This window comes from Ctenopharyngodon idella, chromosome 13 (genome assembly GCF_019924925.1).
Source record: "Ctenopharyngodon idella isolate HZGC_01 chromosome 13, HZGC01, whole genome shotgun sequence".
Classification (NCBI taxonomy): domain Eukaryota; kingdom Metazoa; phylum Chordata; class Actinopteri; order Cypriniformes; family Xenocyprididae; genus Ctenopharyngodon; species Ctenopharyngodon idella.
This window is the reverse complement of record NC_067232.1, coordinates 4,358,263-4,377,824: the sequence shown is the minus strand read 5'-3', so window position 1 is coordinate 4,377,824 and position 19,562 is coordinate 4,358,263. Positions and strand designations below refer to the sequence as shown.

Below are 19,562 nucleotides of genomic sequence, written 5' to 3'. Positions count from 1 at the left end.
CCAGATGTTACTTTGATGAAAGGTTATGAAGGCACAAAAGAAAAAGTAATATACACTGCAAAATTCCACAAGAAAAATTAACAGTTGTCCGTTTTGATTATGGTGATTTCAAGCATCTGTTTTTTATTTATAACTGCCAGAAGATGGCAGAAGAATCTTTGTAGTCACTTATATTATCGAGCAGGCGCATATAACACGATACCAAACTAAACTTTTCTTTCCATTTATTTTGGACCAAGACAACTTTGGCCTTACAATAGATTCCTATACAACAAAATATGTCTTGCACTTTGACAACAGTTTTTAATGGGGCTCTTTTTCAGTTTGATTTTGATAAATACATTATTCTATATGTAACGTGACGTCTGAGAAATGTATGTTGTCTATCAGTGCAGCGTGTACGTGTATCTTGTATGGGCCACTTTACGCTCTTTAATATCCTGTTGCTGGGCTTCAATACATAAAGGAATGCCCTCCTCTTGCCGACTGTTGCTTTGGTCAGTATGTTATCATCATCTTCAGGTCCTTGAGGCAAAACCGTTGCATATTTCCTTTATTCAAACAAGATCCACAAAGATTTTTCATCCACAGCCTCAACGCTGGTGACTAGACAATAATGACAAAGAAAGGTTACAAAAAAGGGGAATATAAAAAAATAATGCCATACAACACACACCGCTTAAATAATCTGGTATAAAATGTTGAAAAATAAATACACTTAAATACAACCATTTACACTCAACTCTGTTTGGTAGGTCAGCATTTTTCTTTTCCAAAAATATCTTTTGTATTCTTTATTTTTGTATATATATCAAAAAAGTAAAAGAAAATAAAAACATGTTATTTCCCCCCTCTTAGGTGGCAGTGTTCTGTTAGTGCTCTGTCACATATTTTAACAGGTTGACTTTTCTTTTTTAAAGTTCAAATTGAGTTATGGCATCTCATGAACCTTACAAGAGCGAGTTTCACTGCCGTTTTTATTAAAACCATGACACACATGACAAGTCCTTCAGTTCAAGCAAAAACTAAATGAATAGTGTTGTAGTTCACTTGACCAGACACAAACCTCTGGCCTCAGTAAGTTCAAATGGAAACAGTGTTTGGTCAGCTGACTGGGTTTCCTCATTGGTCCATGAAACATCTTGTTGTCCATTTTGCAGAATGCAGATTCCACTTTTTTTCAAGACATTTTTAAACAGAGTTCATTAGGTCATTTCTGTAAAGTCTTAAATCCTGTCTGTAAAGGACATCGGTACAGAGAAGCTTGCAGTACAGTCTATTTTATAGTCTTTTCCTCTTTATACCAGATGGGCTTTTCACACTTAACTCTTAAACCAGACTAAAAAAAAAAACAACTAATTTTCAATGCATGTTTTCACATTGTTAATAACATCAATCAGACAAGTACAGCACGCAACCTGTTTTACAAACATCTGTGGAAATGTCACCATCTAAAATCCACTGTCTTAAAGTTAAAGTGTGTCATTTTTAAAAAAATGTTTAAAGATGGCATGAAACGGAAGATGTAATAGAATTCTTCCCTATTGTGATGTGTATATCCTTGTGAAACGGCCTCTCAAACTAAAACAAAAATATAGGGAGGGACTTGATTTTGTCCATGTGGAATTGATCGAATTGATTGGATGGTTATGGTTTGCAATTGGTTGATCTCATGTGAGTGACAGGTTGTCCCGCCCTCACGCCAATAAACGTCATCAGAGAAGAGAAGAGATGTTGATGCAAGAGGGAGGGGAAGTTATTTTGATTAATGAAAAAAATAAGAAATCTGTTCTGTCCTAATCCGCTGTGCTCCATATTGAGCTCTTTATGAATGGCACCTAATGCACGTAATACAAGCTCATTTATATCACAGAACTACTACTTGGAAAACACTGCGATACCGCCAGTATTTTGAAGCATGTGAACAGTGATATTCTGAAGCAGAGCCGGTCAGCCATATGTAAGTTAGATCCCTTGAAAGACCTTGATTTAGGTTGGGTTCCACTCCAATTTTAGACACGGACACGCAAACTTCCCTAAGCACTTCCCCTTGGGGAAATCCCTGCCACCATTTTGAAGTGCGTTCCACCTGGTGAAGTGGACGAGGGAAGTTTATATGGACAGACCCTCGTCTCCTCAATTTTGACAGAGGGAGCGAGTCTACTTGGATGTACACTTCAAGCAGCTATATATCCCACAATTCAACTTGACTGTGACGTCATAGCAAATCACTGAAGTATATGATATATTGATTATTTTGGGAATTAATCACATAATAGTGTATAATATATTAATTATCTTGATATTTAATCGCATAATATTTGTAGCTACCTTATGTTCACAGTCAAAGTTTATACTATTGATATTTTGTTTCATTTGAGTAATTTTATTTTTCTCCAAAAGCTCATATACCTATAGGATTTTATAGCTATATTTTTAACTTATAAGCATATAGAATGGTGCATAAACAAATTCATAAGAAGAAAAGGGGTTTAAATAATAAATCAGCTCCATAGTGAATTCCCAGTGATCAAGGGTTAGTGCATTTCATTTAAACCTTATGCCCGAGTTCCGCCAGTAGTGGGCACTCTTGCAACGTAAGCAATGACATCTGAGTCCACGAGAAGGAGGGAAGTTAGCGAGTGAAGGGCATAAAAATTTGGAGTGGAACGCAGCCATTAAGTCCCCTGACAGCAATATAGTGTCGGCCCAGATCCGGCCCACATCTGGTCCACATGTAATCCACATGTATCAGATGTGGACTGGATCTGGGCCACACTATGTTGCTGTCTGGGTCAGCCAATGGCGTGTGCGCTCGGGCCGGGGCTATCCATTTTTCAACCAATAATGGACAGGAGAACTGTATGGGATGCCTGCACGAAAACAGTGCAATTCTGCTTTGTCAACTTGAACACTTCATCTTTAAGTCTTCTGAAAAATATTATAGATAAAAAAAAGTTAAAAAAATAATACTGTTTATTAATCTCTCCAGCTTCACTGTTCAGAATTTTTAAATATTAACTTTTCTACTAAACATGGTGTAAAAAGAAACTTCCGGCGGCCATATGAAGTGCATGAATATTTGAATGATTTCATTTACGATTGGTTGTCTGTTGCTAAAATCATCAATACTGACTATTACTGCACTGTTTCACACTGTATACCCCTGGCACTGCCATACTAACTCTGTTCTGGCTTCAGTTAAACCCTTTTCCAAAATAACAAGTGTTAAATGTTGCTTAACCCAGGGTTAATTGTGGTGTGAAAGCCCTAGAGATTTACTCTCATAAACTGTTCATTATACACAAACATCACCACGTTATTCTCTGGAGCCCCATTCAAATATGAAAAAGTAACTAAATAAAAACTAGTGTCCGTGTTCGGCCTTCCACTGGTCTGAGAGTGCATCCGTTTCTCATTGTGTAGTTTGAGTGTGTGTGGTTAAAGTCTCAGTACTCTTAAAACAGCCCTGATAAGTTGATTTGGGCGTTCCCGGTCCACACACACATCTACACCCCCTCCTCACACCTGGCCCTTACAAACCTGAACTCTCCTCCAAACCCCAGGAAAACAAAGAGCCAGGAGTGACGTGCACACTGTAGTTTTCTCAGACCAGCGAGGCCTCGGCTAGTCATAATTCTGTGATCTCTAACGGACTCTCGGACAGAGTGTCGCTGCCCTTGTTTCTGTGTAAAGGTGTTGATTTTGCGGATTCTGTTCGGGCGTTGCGTTCAGCATACAGTCCGCCGTCTGCGTGCAAGGCTTCAAGGGAGCGTGCCAGAGCCCGCTGGTCATCTTCAGGCAGGCTGTTGATGTCAGAGGTCAAAAGCGTGCCCGTGCTGCCGTGAACCGCGTGCACCCCGTCAGGACCCCTGAGCTCGATCGGGAGCTTGTGCTTAAAGCGAAGGGTTCCTCGACCTCCGACACCAACGCGTTCATCGTCATCATCATCCAGGTCACTTTGGATCAGCTGAGAGAGGAGAATGGATGAATGAATGAATGCATGGATGAAATGCAACAATGGAGTGATAAATGCATGCATGCAGGCATGGCATTATGGATATAGATACAATCAAAGATGGATGCATGATAGATGGATAAAAGGATGGATAATTGAATGAATTTATGGATTGGTAGATGGATGCATGAAATATACATGGATAATGGGTTGGTTGGTTGATGGATGGATGGATGGAATGATGGATAATTGAATGAATTTATGGATCGGTAGATGGATGCATGAAAGGTGGATGGAGGGAATGATGGATATAATGATGAATGGATGAATGCATGCAGGATGGGATGAAATTATAGATGCAAACATGGATGCATGGATAATGGGTTGGTTGGTTGATGGATGATTGAATTTACAGATTGGTGGATGGATGCATGATGGATGGATGGATAGAAGGAATGATGGATACAATGATGAATGGATGGATGCAATGATGGAGTGATGAATGCATGCGTTGTAGGATGGAATTATAGATAGAGGAAATCATAGATGTATGGGATTATGGATTGGTAGATGCATGGATGGATAAACAGATGCATGATGGTGGTTAAAAGGAAGGATGGGTGATTAAATGAATTTATGGATTGGTGGATGGATGTATGATGGGTGAAAAGAAAGAATGATGGATACAATTTTGAATGGATGGATGCATGAATGTGATGAATGCATGAATGGTGGTATGGAATTATGGACAAACAATCAAAGATGGATGCATGGAATTATGGATTAACAGACGCATAAATGGATGGATGATGGGTAGATAGAAGGATGCATGGAATTATAGATTGGTAGACAATGGATTGAAGACAAGGTAAAGAGGAAGGAGAAAAAAAAGATTAACAACAGAACAACACAATTTTACAGCAGGTTTAGTGGAAACACCAAGAGAGAGCAGCAAACACATCTGTGAAGCAGTGAAGAGCAGTGAGAAGACTGTGAAACAGCCTGGGAAACATTAGCAGGGTCACATGACTGTGTTGAGAACACAGATCTCTCTGGACAGCAGGAGAACCCAGGGTTTCCATTGATAGGACAGGGTGGAGACATAGTCAGCCAGCAGTGAGGAAGAGGGGTGCAGAGGAAGAGCAAACACAGCACCCAGTCACATCGCCCACCTCTGTGACTGATGATTGGTCACCGTGGCTGGTTGATTTGGTGACCAGACGAGCAGCAAACAGCTTTTTGAGTCTCAGGTAGTCATCCAGAACCACATTGAGCAGCGAGCCCTGATTGGATGGCAGCATTGGTCATGTGGTGTCTTATGAACTGAATCCTTCAGCACGATACTGATATTTCAACTCATTAAGAATATGATCTCACTTCACATTATGTTTCAGCGTCCCAAAGTCTTGTTTTAGACAAAATAACACCATAAATGTTGATTGTAAACTCGAAATACATTTGAAGTATGTTAAAATTTCAGTTTGTGTCTTCAAAATGATGATTCCATTTTCTGTTTGTTCATGTTGTTTGCTATCAAAGATTTGATTTGGTTTGCCTGTTTATGTACTCCAGACTTAAAGGGATAGTTCACCCAAAAATGAAAATTCTGTCATAATTTCTTCACCCTCAAGTTGTTCCAAACCTGTATGAATTTCTTTCTTCTGTTGAACACGAAAGAAGATATTTTGACTTCCATAGTATGGAAAAATACTATGGAAGTCAATGGGGCCCATCAACTGTTTCATTACCCATATTCTTCATTTTTGTGTGAACAATCCTTTTAACAGCTTTATCATAAACTCTTGAGTTAGATGTTAGATTTGTAGTACATGTTCTCACCTTGATGGGTCCCTCTCTCATGATTTGCCCTAGTTTGGCAATGTTGTCATACTCCTGAATAGCAGCTCGTAGATATCTGTCATCCTCTGGTTTAGAGGCCTGAGGCTCACGTCCAAATGTACCCTATAGAAGACAAGATATCTATTCAGTACCCTATAAAGCAAAGATGTCAGTTTAGTACTCTACAAAGGCAAGATATCAGTTCCGTATTTTACAAAGAGAAGGTTTAGGTTCTTGTGATGACAATACATGCACCATGGCATGATTCTGACAGTGTTTTTGTGTGTGAATTACGTGTGTGCGAGCCGGGCTGTTCCAGAGGTCAGCGATGTCACTCAGGTCTTCAGGAAGGTCGTCCTCATGCTCCGCCTGCGCAGCTAACTCCAGATTCCTGCAGAAAGGATCCAGCCACACTGGATTCGCTCTATAAACACATACAGAGAAGCAGTGTGATACAGATAATAACCAACACTATATTTTGAACATATTTGAATGTTTTCACATATAGTAAGAATATGTTGTGCTTTGTCACACTTGTGACCATTTTAGCAGTCTGGAGCCCTGTTATCACATAAGCCGCTTTTCTGTACCGGCTGGGCCGAATCGGCACTGAATGGAACGGTTAAGCAACTAGAACGGTTTGGCCTGACGGTTGTAAAAGCGCCTATACAAAAATGCTCATATCACCAACATTGTTATATCGCCATCTCACCCTTCAAACGTGTACTTGTTAGTGTTGGGCATGTCCAGAATATCCATCAACCCCTGATTTCCTGCAGATAGAGAGAGATTACAGTAATAACATTAACACAAAGCCATGTTTGTCCAACTTCGACATGAGGATTAGTCTCTGCTTCCTCCAATCGGAGGGATGGGACATTCCCAGCATTTTACCTGTGGAGCCGGCAACAATTGCTTTCAGCTTCCTTTTGTGCCTGTTTAAAAGACAAACAAAAAAACTTAAATGCTTATAACAGAACCACAGATAACCTCTGGTTATGCACTGAAAAGGAAGTAAGTGAACATGGCAAGTGGCAGAACAGGATCTTATGTGGTATGAGAGCCTAATGCATCTTCTCTAAAAATCTAAAAAGCATAAAGTGCTCTGACTAATCTCAGTTTGTTCAGAACGAAACACATGCCATAATCTGTTCACAGCTACTCACACTGTGCGGTAATACCAGTTCATCAGGATAAACAACATGGCAGCAAGGAAGAGTAAAACTGCCAAGATGATAATGGCCATCTGAAAGAGATAAAAGAGGTGTTCGTTCTGTATATAATGTATTCTTGATACAGCAAATACATTGAATACACATACACACACACCTGTAAGGTGGTGAGGTCATCAGGTGCACGTGCGGTCACGGCAGGCTGAACGTCCAGAACGTTGTAGTTTCGAAACAGATTCCTCAACTGCTCCTTGTTCTCATCGATCATCTGAATCACTCTGAAAACCAATGAATCAATTTAGTGAATCAATCAATATTTTTTATGATAGATTATAGATTATAGTCATAGTGTAGAAATAAAAGTCTGGACCAAGGGTAAAAAACTAAAAATCTCAGTAGAATCATTAAAAAAAAAAAAAGATAACACCATTATAAAAAGTTCAAAGAAAGTTTAATGTGACCATGCAACAAAAAAAGAAAAGAAAAAAATTATTTATTATATAAATAATATTTTATTTAATTGCTTTAAAAATATTTTATTTCAATATAAAACTGTGCCCCCCTGGGACACAGTTCAAGAAACACATATTTGACATGTATTAGCCTTGTAACTCTTACCTTTCCACATCCAGAATACGGTTGGTCTGCTTGTTGACCACATGAATCAGAACATCGGTTTGAGCAAAGTTCACTCTTCCCTTCTTATCCACATGAAACTATGGGAAAGAAATATCTGAATTAACTCATTTGCATGGCCAAGACAGGAGAAATATTTGATATTACTTTGTACAGATAGGTTAGTAATCTTATTTCTCACAATATTAACAATGACAGCACAAACACACATATACCTGTACGTCATCAGTGTTGACTATGGCTCCTGTGATGTTTGAGAGCAGGTTTATAAACTCCTCCTGAAACAGCCGAACTCGCTCCGGTATCTCATTAATGACGATTTTTACCCGCTGGTCGTCTCTCAGAATGTAAATGCCCACCAGAGCCACGTCACTGTGTCCTGCCAGATCTCTCGCCAGCACCTCCACCACAAAATAACCCGGATCATACGCCATGAACAGGTCAAACGTACGGATGATTCCATCAGTTTCACCTGAAAAGAAAGAAGTGTCACTAAAAATAACATCATTCATCATTCAAGTAAACTGACATTTCAACAGAAATTTGAAGAGTGTGTAGAGCACACAGACCGATGATGAACACGTTGCCCATGTCTTCAGAGTCATTGGAATGCAGTTTGATGTAGCGGATGGACAGAATGTGATAAAGAACAAGACTGTTGTTGCCAATGTCATTATCAATCGCTTGAACCCGAATCAGATCAGAGCCAACTTTAGCGTCTGCAGCCACACCTGATAGAGAGAGAGATAGAGAGAGACAGGTAAGCTATACAAATAAGGACATACCATAGGGGTTGTCCCAGGGGTTGCTTTATATTAAAATAAAATAAAATAATACATATTTTAAATATATTAAAATACAATTTAAATAATAATAATAATTAAAATGTCAATTTGATTTCAATAATAAATCATATAATTTTTATTTATGTTATATGAAAGTCTTGATAACTTTTTACTATGTCTGTATAACTTATTTATGCTACTTTTTAATGAAATTATAGTACATTATACATAATACATTATATTTTACAATTTTGAACAGTGATGACAAAGACTGAAAACATTAAATTCAATCAAATTTAGATGAGGAGCAAAAGCAAGTAGAAGAAAAGCCCATATCTGAGCTGATGGTTTTAGACTAAAACAATAATAAAAATAAACAAATAATAATAAAATAAAAATAAAATATTTAATGCAAAATTATTGAAAGCCCAAAGTCAGAAAACTGAAATAAAATAACAAAATAATTACATACATATTAATTATTAACATAAAAATAATTAAAGGTGCAGTGTGTAAATTTTAGCGGCATCTAGCGGTGAGGTTGCGAATATTGAGAAGCTACGGTGGCCAACAGGACAAATATGTTGTCGTCTGAGACAGAGAGAGTAGCCAGTCAAGCAAACGCGCTCTGTAGAACAGTTTGTCCATTTAGGGCTACTGTAGAAACATGCCGGCGCAAAATGGCGATTTAACATGTAAGGGGACCCGCGGTGTTTGTAGATAGAAATGGCTCATTCTAAGGTAATAAAAACATAACGGTTCATTATGTAAGGTATTTATACACCACTGAAAACAGCTATGTATATTATACTGCATTTCTGTCAATAGATCCTCCTAAAATGTACACATTGCACCTTTAAATACAGAACAAAGAAACTTGAAAATAGTATCAAAATAAACAAATCTGTTACCTGCAGTGTACTCCATCTTTGTGAATCTTGGAGACTGGTCGTTTATGTCCTCAAGGAAGATTCTTACTTCCTGTAATGTGGGGTCACGGCTTGGGTCAAGCACTTGGGCCCGCTGTGACCTTTGACCTTTTGGAGGAGACCAGTTTCGGTTACTGGAAGCTTTAACGATGATGGAATACAGTGGGATTTCTTCCCGATCCAGATCTTTCTTGACCCGTAAAACCCCTGCCACACTCATACCAAAGTTTCCCTCAGTATCGCCTCCTAGAGAAGAACATTAGTAATGCAGTTAATAATACGTTTACACTGGCTGTGTATGGAGTGAATATTACCTTAATATTTACTGAATACTGTGCAGCATACACTTCATATGGCATAGTATTCTTTTAAATAGTAAATGATGCAAACGCTTTTGCCATACTATCAAATGTGCAAAAATGTCTTAATGGCAGTTTGATCAAATAATGAATTAATAGAGATATTAAAAATCATTGCTATAATTTTGGACAGTACATTTATCATGCTTAATTGGAAGGTTGCGTTAAGCACACTGGATTGAAGGATATTGTATTCAGCACAGTAAGCTTTATTGTATTGCACATACTTTAGCAAATTTACTACAGTATGGTAAGAGTAGTATGTTATTGTTCTATTTTGAACATAGTCATTGTTCTGCTGAGTTTACACAGGAAGTTTCTCAGAAATCTGAATTTCAGCATCTTCTACTTATGCAACGAAATTGAGCAAACTGAGCAATTCATTTGAAACTGCAGGCAGAAACGTTCTATGAAGAAAGAGTCTTGACCACCAGTAGTTGATCAAAAGAGTTAGTTTGAGACCTAGGTTCACTGACCCTCATATATATATTCTTTCATTAATATGTTGTGAGATGTTAATTCAGGCTGTGCACATGATCCAAAATTCAAAACTCATAACCTCCTTATCTCCTGCTGAATGGAGCCTAACACTGGATAAACATGGTATAATGATGCAAGTGCATCAACACGGGTTCATTTTTGTGGTTTAACGTTGTGTCCGCACCTGCGATGAAATAGTAGACGATAGCATTAGAACCTTCGTCTGCATCGACTGCACCCGTCACATTACCCACAACAGTCCCAGGAGATGAGTGCTCCGGTACTGACAGAGACTGATACGGCAAACTTCCTCTCTGAAATACACGCAACACACAGAGGTCAAGACTTAAGCAATAAGTGGTGAAAAAAATTCCAAACATCATATTTTCCTGACGTAAAAGTTCTTTAAAGGTGCAGTAAGTAATTTCTAAAAAAAAAATGGAGCAGTATGGAGCAGAAACAATGCAACATAGGCATCTGTTTTCCATGCTTAGGTCTCTCCAGCACTGGAAAGCTTCTCTAATATTAATGTGGGTCCTAAAGCTCTTGCCTGATCATAACCCTTCTTTTTCCAGTGATATTCCTCTGACCTTTTCTCTTTTGTAATGTCTCTCAGCCATCTCTCTTTCTACAGTCTTTCTTTAGATCTCCTTCTTGCTCACTCTATCTTCTCACCCATTATGAGCGGAAACGCCCCCTACTGCTGATTGGCTACAAGCGTGTGGTGGTGCTCGTTCTGATCCACTTTCAACAGCATTTCTCAAAAATCACTTATTGCACCTTTAATATTAAACTGGCCTACAGTCTGTACTTGAAAAATAGAGTGACGCATCTGATCTGTTAAAAAACAAAAACAAAACAGTGACCAAAATATTACCGGAGGTTTAAGGAAGACGGGCTCATTGTCGTCGATGTCAGACAGAGCCACCTGCAGCGGCTGCATGGTCTCATATGGGACGGGCTGTCCCAGGTCATATGCCACCACAACAAGCTACACACAAATACAGAGATTTAAATTGTTATTGTACCACTTTTGAGGGTTTGTGTCCTGAATTTTGTCATTAAAGTGCAACTTTTTCAGTGGCCTTGGTTATAAGAGAAAGACTCACGCTGTACAGGGCTTGTTTCTCTCTGTCCAGTTTAACCGCAGTGGTGATCACTCCTGTCACTGCATCAATATGGAAGTTCTCCCAGTCTCTGTTTCCCGCTCCAGTCTGCAGGAAGCTGTACCGGACCTCTCCGTTCACCCCCTCATCCTCGTCTGTGGCGAACACTTCATACACCACCAGCCCAGGAGGCTGTTCCTGTATCGACACACACAAAACATGAGAGAACGCTCACTCATACATGATGGCAAATATAGGTCATCCAATCTCTCACAATCCAGATATGGTGCATTAAATACAACAGACCTCCATGACACATTTGGGTCAAAGTATTGAACAGTGAGAACTCATTCCTATAAATTTGTCCACGTATGAGATTTCAGTCAAAACCACAAGCAGGGAATCTCTTAATTTAAATTTGTTATTTGATGCATAAAAATGTCTGTTTAGTACTTTTCGCTCTAATCCAACGCTGCATCCGAAATCGAATACTTCCCTACTATGTAGAACGTGAAAAAGAGTATTATGTCCAAATACAAAATAGTATTTGAAAAACAGCTGGTGAGATTCTGTAAATACACATTCAAATGTAGTACATATTCAGAATGCAATTTCAGATGCACCACACTCTCTAGATTGTCTTTAAGATAGCACTTACTTTCAAAGAAACTTATAACGGTTTTTTTTTTTTAAATACTCAAAATACTATCTGCTACGTCACTATGGCTAACACCTCTGAAACACTGGGGTTGGTTTCATCACTTGGGCTCGGAATAGAGGGCTTCACAATTAATTTCTCACACTCTCTTTAGCAACACGAAGACAAAAGAAGGAATAGCTGAGAACACATCAAAGTGGTTGAGTTGTACTTTATAAGATGAGTGAGGAACCCTGCCTTGAGTTACAAAAAAACAACAGCTATGTTTCCATCCAAAGTTGCGAATTTAAACTTATGCACAAAATTGGAATATCGCATAGAACATTTGCGAATTAAGCAGTTTTTCCATCCAATGTGTTCAAGAAAACAAATCTGTGACTTCCTGGGAAGTTGCCACAAAATATCTGTAATAAAAATGTAAGCTGCTGCAGTTGGTGGAAGCCACTGTTGCTTACATAAATGACTTGTGTCTCAGAGCATGCAGACAAAACACAAACTCTGTCATGTTATCTTGTGTTCGGATGCCTGGTGTTTGGGAACACAATCATGCGAGACTACTCTGGGAGGGAATTAAACCAAATCATTCTGATGACAGGTGTATCAGATGATCAAATCAACATTTGAGATGCTGTGCAATGAAACTAATCCACTGGTTAGTTCAGTTATCCAATCACATCTTCTGTAGAGGCAAAGTCACATTGCGCATCGAGGGATTTATTCTGTAAATGTGTTTCCATCCTAGTTTATGTCTTCTTATCGGATAAAAAATGTATCAGCCTCAACTGAGCGCATAAGATCCATCCAGTGTTGTTTTATGTTATATCCCAAAATCGCATAAAAATAGGCGAAAGGAAACATAGCTAATGAAAACATGCTTTAGTAATAAAAATAATGAGTGACTGGTTTTTCACCGTCACACACCTCTAGTATGTGCATGATAGTGCCATTGGCAGGCCGTACAAAGACAGGCCTGTTGTCATTGACATCTATGACAGTGATTTGAAGACTGGCGGTGCCCCAGAGGGGAGGTCTACCATGATCGGTCGCCACCATAGTCAGATTAAACCTCTCAAAACTCTGCAGTAACCGCAGGGAGCGAATCAGCCCAGTGTCAGGATCCAGAGAGAACGCATCTATAATAGAAAGAGGAAGAGACATCAGCAGCAACATCAAATGCTGTAGCTGTACTAGAGTGGGTTCATCCAAACCTACATCAAAACTGAACTGAAAATGCCTTTACTTTCCAATTCATTTCCTGAATTTGAATTTCTTTGTAATCAGGTAAAAAACAAGAAGGAGCATTTAAAATTGAATTTAAGGAAATAGTATTAGTGGTATAAATCTAAAAGAAACAAACTGAAATGTAACTGCTCAAGGTTACACAACACATAATTTTTTATATATTATAATTATTAAAGTTATTATTAATTACATAAATTATATACATAAAAGTTCCATTTCAACATCCTGTGTGCTCATTCGATTCAAACTCTGGCTCATGAATTAAAAGAGAGACAATTCTTCAATTCTGAATTCTGCACAACCCATGTATCTATAGTAGTCAACATTTGAAGTGGATCAAAACCTTTCATCAAAGATGTCCTAAAACCTTCTTCTTAGGACAACTTTGATGAACTTTTTTGATCCTCTTCAAATGTTGACTACTGTATATTTCTGTATGTCTGTGTGTGTTGTACCCGCTCCAGGGCCCTGCAGACTGTAGGTAAGTAATGCATTCTCGCCCTCATCGAGGTCAATGGCCTTCAGTGTGATCACTGACGTACCAACCGGCTCGTTCTCAAACACACTAGTGGTGAAGACTCTCTCTGAGAAACGTGGACGGAAGTCATTTACATCCATCACTGTCAACTGCACCTGAGAGATGCAGAAACATAAGTTCAGAGATCCGGTACAGAGGTGTTAAAGGTGGAGCACCAAAACAAAACTCTTTGTTTGTTTTGCCAAGTATCTGAGGTCAGCTCATGCAAGACTGCTCACATGAAACTGAAATGTTCTGTGCAAAAAAATGCAAAAACGTGCACGAGAGTTTGATATCTAAACACTGGTTGGGGATACAGCAAAACAACAATTCAATAATGATGATGCAGCTCCCAAAAAGTTACTGGCCAACTGGACTCACCAAAGCCGATTTGGCGCATTTTACTCGCATTTGTTGCTTTAAATATTTTCTAAATATTATGCAACGTTTGCATTGTACATTGAACCAGCTGATGATATTTTGATTTTCTGCTTGTTTTGCTTCTATACTTCCCACTTCCTCGTACCATCAGAGTGTGAATAGAGGAAGTGTGAGCTGAACGCTCGGCCAACTCACGATTTTCAAGTCTTGTGAAACCTCATTTGCACAGCTGATGCTCTCTTCATATCCTTCTTAAACAGGAACTGGAAGTAAAGGAGACTCCACCTTGTCTGCGTCATGGTCTCTCTTGCTCAAGTCTTTTTATCCATGTTTGGTTTTTCTTTTATGTGCCTGTGGTCAACTATGGTCAACAGTCTTTGCAGTTTGAAGAACAGGTTGTTTGAATGTTGATTTCGCATTGAGAGGATGAACGAGACAGATCTAAAAAATATTTTATTCAGTACAGTAGCTTAAAAAGGCAACTTATGCTGCCTCCAAGTTCCTACGTTTGTGTTTGGAAGTCATAAATTGTGATGTGAAATGCGTTCAAATGATTTCAGATGCAATAAAATGGGCACAATTTCATTTTTTTTTCTCTCATCTATACCTGGACGGAGTTTTCTCTGCGGTTGTTGGGGCTGCCGCCAGGGTTGTCCCTGGCATAGGCTGTGAGAGTGTAGCGGTCTTTGGTCTCTCTGTCCAGGGCAGACAGGATGTAGATGTCACCCTGATAACAAAGGACATCAATATTAAATATAAAACATTATACATGACATTTCTTTTTGTCTTTGCTTTGTTTTCACACTTACGCACTTACCGTAGTGGGTGTGATGCCAAACTTGCCCTCTCCATCCACTAGCCCGTATTCAATGACAGAGAATAGGCCGGAGTCAGCATCTGTCGCACTCACACTCACAATAATGGTGCCGAGTGCAACATCCTCAAAAATGGACTTCTGTACACACATACACAAAAACATTGGTTTAAAAGTGTCTTACTGTATGCTCACCAAGGTTGCGTTTATTTAATCAAAAATACAGTAAATATTGTGAAACATTACTATAATTTAAAATAACTATTTTCTATTTGAATATATCTTATGTTATTTATTCCTGTTATAGCAAATCTGAACTTTCAGCAGCAGTGTCACATGATCAGAAATCATTCTGATATGCTGATTTGCTGCTCAAGAAACATTTCTTATTATTATCAATGTTGAAAACAGTTCTGCTGCTTAAAATTTTTGTGGAAACCGTGCTACATTTTTTTTTTTTTTTTTTTTACACAAAAATATTTTAACATAGTTAAAAACAATATTGAAAAGATTTAAAATACCATTTTTGAAAAATGTGAAGCATGACATAAAACGCAGAAGGAATATTTTCTGCACTACTTTTATACTGTGTTCCAAATCATTATGCAAGTGACGTATCAGTGGGATTTCAGTACAATAAACATTCAGATTTTAGTTTTTCAAAGAAAGTGTTTGTTTGTTTTATTTCTCCGTATCTTTTTAGATAACTGGTATCAATCTCAGACAGGTTTGTTAAATAGTTTGCCAGGCCTACTTAGTTAAATGGAAACCCTACTTAAAGATGTTGTTCCACATTATTAAGCAAGTCACAGTTCTCATGCAATATGGGGAGGAAGAAAGATCTTTCTGAAGATGAAAAGCATGAAATGGTGCAATGTTATGCTAAAGGCATGAAAACAACTATTATTGTGTGAAAAGTGAATGGAGATTATGGAACTATCATAAGATTTGTGAGTGATTTAGAGCACAGCAGAACTCGGTCAGATAAAGGCTTAAAGTTTCTGTCAAACAAGTTAAGAGAAACATTTACAGTGGGTGTAGAAATACATTTTCAAACAGTTTTATTGCTGTGGTGTTTTTTGCAGCATGGGATAGTGCATAGTGCATTGTATTTCAGAAGGCATTGTCCTTCTATTTATACCAAAGCTGAAAATGGCCAGTTTTGACTTTCACATATCTTGCAGAAGTCATTTCAACACCCTCAGAGACCCTAAAGGGACCTTCCATCTCACTTCCCAATATTCCAGCCCAAATCATCACCCGCCAGCTCCCTGCTGACGTCACAGTCTTGTTGGAACGTGGTGGCCACTCACCAACCATCCAGAAATCCATCCATCTAGACCATCCATTGTAGTATGGCATTCGTCAGTGAAAAAAACTATTTAAAAATGAGTCTTTATGTATTTCTACACTCACTGTAAATGTTTCTCTTTGTGAGGTTTGGTGAGGTGGCTGAAATGCATCTTTACGCACAACTGCCAGCCAGCATGGAGAGGTTCTACAGACTCCAGAGACACCAGGAGCTTCAAATACCTGTTTGCTGCTCAACACTGGCTTTTTTTTTATTTTTTATAGCTGTCCTTTTAATACAACTAATATTTTTTGACAGAAACTTTCCTTAAAAGTTCTGCTGTGCTCTAAGTCACTCACAAATCTTATGATAGTTTGATCATTTACATTCACTTTTCACACAATATTAGTTGTTTTCATGCCTTTTACGTAACATTGCACTATTTCATGCTTTTCATCTTCAGAAAGATCTTTCTTCCTCCCCATATTGCATGAGAACTGTGACTTGCTTAATAATGTGGAACAACCTCTTTAAGTAGGGTTTCCATTTACCTAAGCAGACCTGGCAAACTGTTTTGTCTGAGATTGATAACAGTTATCTAAAAAGATATGGAGAAATAAAACAAACAAACACTTTCTTTGAAAAACTAAAATCTGAATGTTTATTGTACTGAAATTCTCCTGATATGTCACTTGCATAATAATTTGTAACACAGTGTAGTTCTAGCAAATCAGTGACATTAGTCATACGTAATACTAACATTTCATAATATAATTTGTAATTAAAATGTTGCATTAAGTTATCAAAAAGCAACACAGAAGCATTTTCACTAAAATCTCAGACTGTTTCATCAGAATTAAAATGCTTCCTGAATACAACTGGGAAAAAGTAGCCTGATTCTCTGGTCTGTGCTGATGTACCTGATATAAAGGTTGTTGAAAGACTGGGTTGTTGTCGTTGACATCAACAATGCGCAGATAGACAGGAAGTTCAGCAAAGCTAGGAGGTGTGCCGTGATCCTGAGCACGCACCGTGAAGTTCAACCACTGCACTTGTTCATAATCTACCGTCCGATTGGCCACAATTTTACCTGTGGATAGTGATATTGAAAGACATCCACAATTTAGTTTAGATGAAATTAAATCAGCAAGAATTTCAATCTTTTTGGGTTTAGGGTTAGACCACTGATTGGTCTGTAGAAAAGTTGCAGAAATGCAAATGTGCAACCTGTAGATGGGTCTTCAAGTCTTATATAGTCTCCACGGGGCAGGTGCAGAAGCTGGTAGATGATCTGTCCATTGGGTCCTTTATCAGGATCAACAGCCGTCACTGACAGCAGTGTGGTACCAGGCACAGCACCCTCCAGAATCCTCTCGGAGAAGTTCGCCACCCCGAAAGGTCGAAAACGAGGAGCGTTGTCATTCACATCCAGCACGTTGATGGTCAATTTGGCTGTGGAGAGACATAAAATTTAAATGAGTTGGAGAAACAGCAAATAATTATCCCCAGGCTGGTTTAGATTATGGAAACCATAGGAAGGATAACCAGACAAACTGGTTGGTAACCACCATGGTTTTTCTGGCAAAACCGGTCAACATTGTTGGTCAAGCTAGGGTTATGGTTAGGGTTGTGGACTGTTGGGGACATGTCATCCAGCATACAGAACACATGCTAGTTCTTTCAATAGAAGCAAGAAAAGAAAAAAAAGATTGCAATATGATTGTTCTTAAATGGAGAAAAATTTTCAATAGATGAAGAGAAGAAAAAGATCTTTCTTACCGTTAGGTACACTGACTGACATATCAATAACATCACTAGCGTTGTCATGCACTGAAACGATGATCTCAAAAGTGGCAACCAGCTCTCGGTTCAAGGGGTTTCGTACAAACACAGCACCTGAGAAGATGGACACAAATATTAAAACAATAGAGCACAACAGGGTTCATTTTATCCGTAGAAAATAAATTATTAATAAAAACGTATAGTGTTTAGCTGCTGACGTCTCAGAGGGCTGAAAGTGCAAGAAAAAATGTCTTATAACACAGTTTGTAAGAAATTATTGCTTGCCTGTGTGAAAGTCAATCCCAAACGACTGCTGCAGCCCATCCACTGGATGATTCCCATCATCCTTTGCTTCCACAGAGATGATGTAATACTCCAGACGGGGTCGTAGATCAGGGTCTTCGGCGGTGAGTGTAGCTACGACCTCTCCAGGTGGAGTTGACTCGTTAACGCTGATCGTCTGCACAGGCCGTATGAAACGAGGACGAGAGTCGTTGACGTCATCTAGAACAACAGATAACGTCGCCGTCCCCGAGAGAGAGGGCGTGCCTCGGTCAGTTGCAATGACAACCAGACGGTACGAGCTACGCTCCTCTCGGTCCAGTGTAGCATTGCCGACCAGAACTGCACCAGAGAGAGCGTCAACAACGAAACGGTCTTGAGCACCAGTGTCTAACCTATACTGCAGCCAACCATTAGAGCCGGCGTCAGCGTCACTCGCCGAGAGCTGCGTTACTACCACACCTGAAAACACACACAAGAGCACATAACACACCTTTAACATAGTAGAATGTATGTATGTATGTATGCATGTATGTATGTATATATATATATATTGTATATTATAAAATCAATAGGACACTGATATTTATTCATTTATTATTGCATTATTATTTATATACAATTATATTATTTATTAATATTTTTATATTTTCAGAGGCTCTTTAATAAATATTTGATGTGCTTTTGTCGTTCTCGTTTTAGTAATTTTATTACTTCAAATTAAACTTTTTATTCAGGTTAATAGCCAAATTTCTTTTTTTGTTTCAGTTTTTCATGTAATATTTATATTTATAACATTATAACAGTATATACACAATAAACCAGTAAAAATGTGAAGTGACGTGATGTGTAAATGAAATTGTATACATTAAAAACATTTATAAATAATAAATAAATAATACATTACTTATAAATATTAACTTTAATATTAAATATTATTATTAAAAATCATTATATTTATTACATACATATTTATTTATTATTAAAATAACAATAACACACACTCCCACTCCCCATTATACTGCAATAGGGACCAACAAACAAGATTAAACTAGTTCCTCTACCAGTTAATCAAGCTCCATCAATCTCTCTCACCTGTGGGGCTGTTCTCTGGCAGGTGTACAGTGAAACTGGATGGATTGAAAACAGGTGGGTTGTCGTTTATGTCGAGGATAGTGATTGTGAGTGGAACGCTGCTGTTTAAACCTCCCACATCCTCCCCTAGCAGAAACAGCTCTACCCGCGGCACAGAGAAAGCCTCCCTGTCCAGCACAGCACCCCCACGCACTGATACCACCCCTAGAGACAGAGAGAGAGGGGGTGGAATAGAG

At 38.5% G+C, this 19,562-nt stretch overlaps 1 protein-coding gene across 1 annotated transcript in view; it reads right to left on the bottom strand.

The window, feature by feature from the left end:
• Positions 1-537: 537 nt before the first annotated feature.
• Positions 538-19,562, bottom strand: part of cdh23 (cadherin-related 23) — a 271,367-nt gene continuing 252,342 nt past the window's right edge. The window contains 24 exon segments of the mRNA XM_051916257.1: positions 538-3,970; positions 5,131-5,241; positions 5,798-5,920; positions 6,092-6,221; positions 6,510-6,570; positions 6,692-6,732; positions 6,964-7,043; positions 7,127-7,247; positions 7,588-7,685; positions 7,821-8,077; positions 8,175-8,336; positions 9,302-9,565; positions 10,343-10,472; positions 11,036-11,149; positions 11,268-11,462; positions 12,844-13,055; positions 13,620-13,797; positions 14,670-14,789; positions 14,880-15,017; positions 17,088-17,257; positions 17,395-17,619; positions 17,947-18,063; positions 18,235-18,693; positions 19,327-19,530. Coding sequence (XP_051772217.1) covers positions 3,632-3,970; positions 5,131-5,241; positions 5,798-5,920; positions 6,092-6,221; positions 6,510-6,570; positions 6,692-6,732; positions 6,964-7,043; positions 7,127-7,247; positions 7,588-7,685; positions 7,821-8,077; positions 8,175-8,336; positions 9,302-9,565; positions 10,343-10,472; positions 11,036-11,149; positions 11,268-11,462; positions 12,844-13,055; positions 13,620-13,797; positions 14,670-14,789; positions 14,880-15,017; positions 17,088-17,257; positions 17,395-17,619; positions 17,947-18,063; positions 18,235-18,693; positions 19,327-19,530 — 4,049 coding nt within the window. The 3' untranslated portion in view covers positions 538-3,631.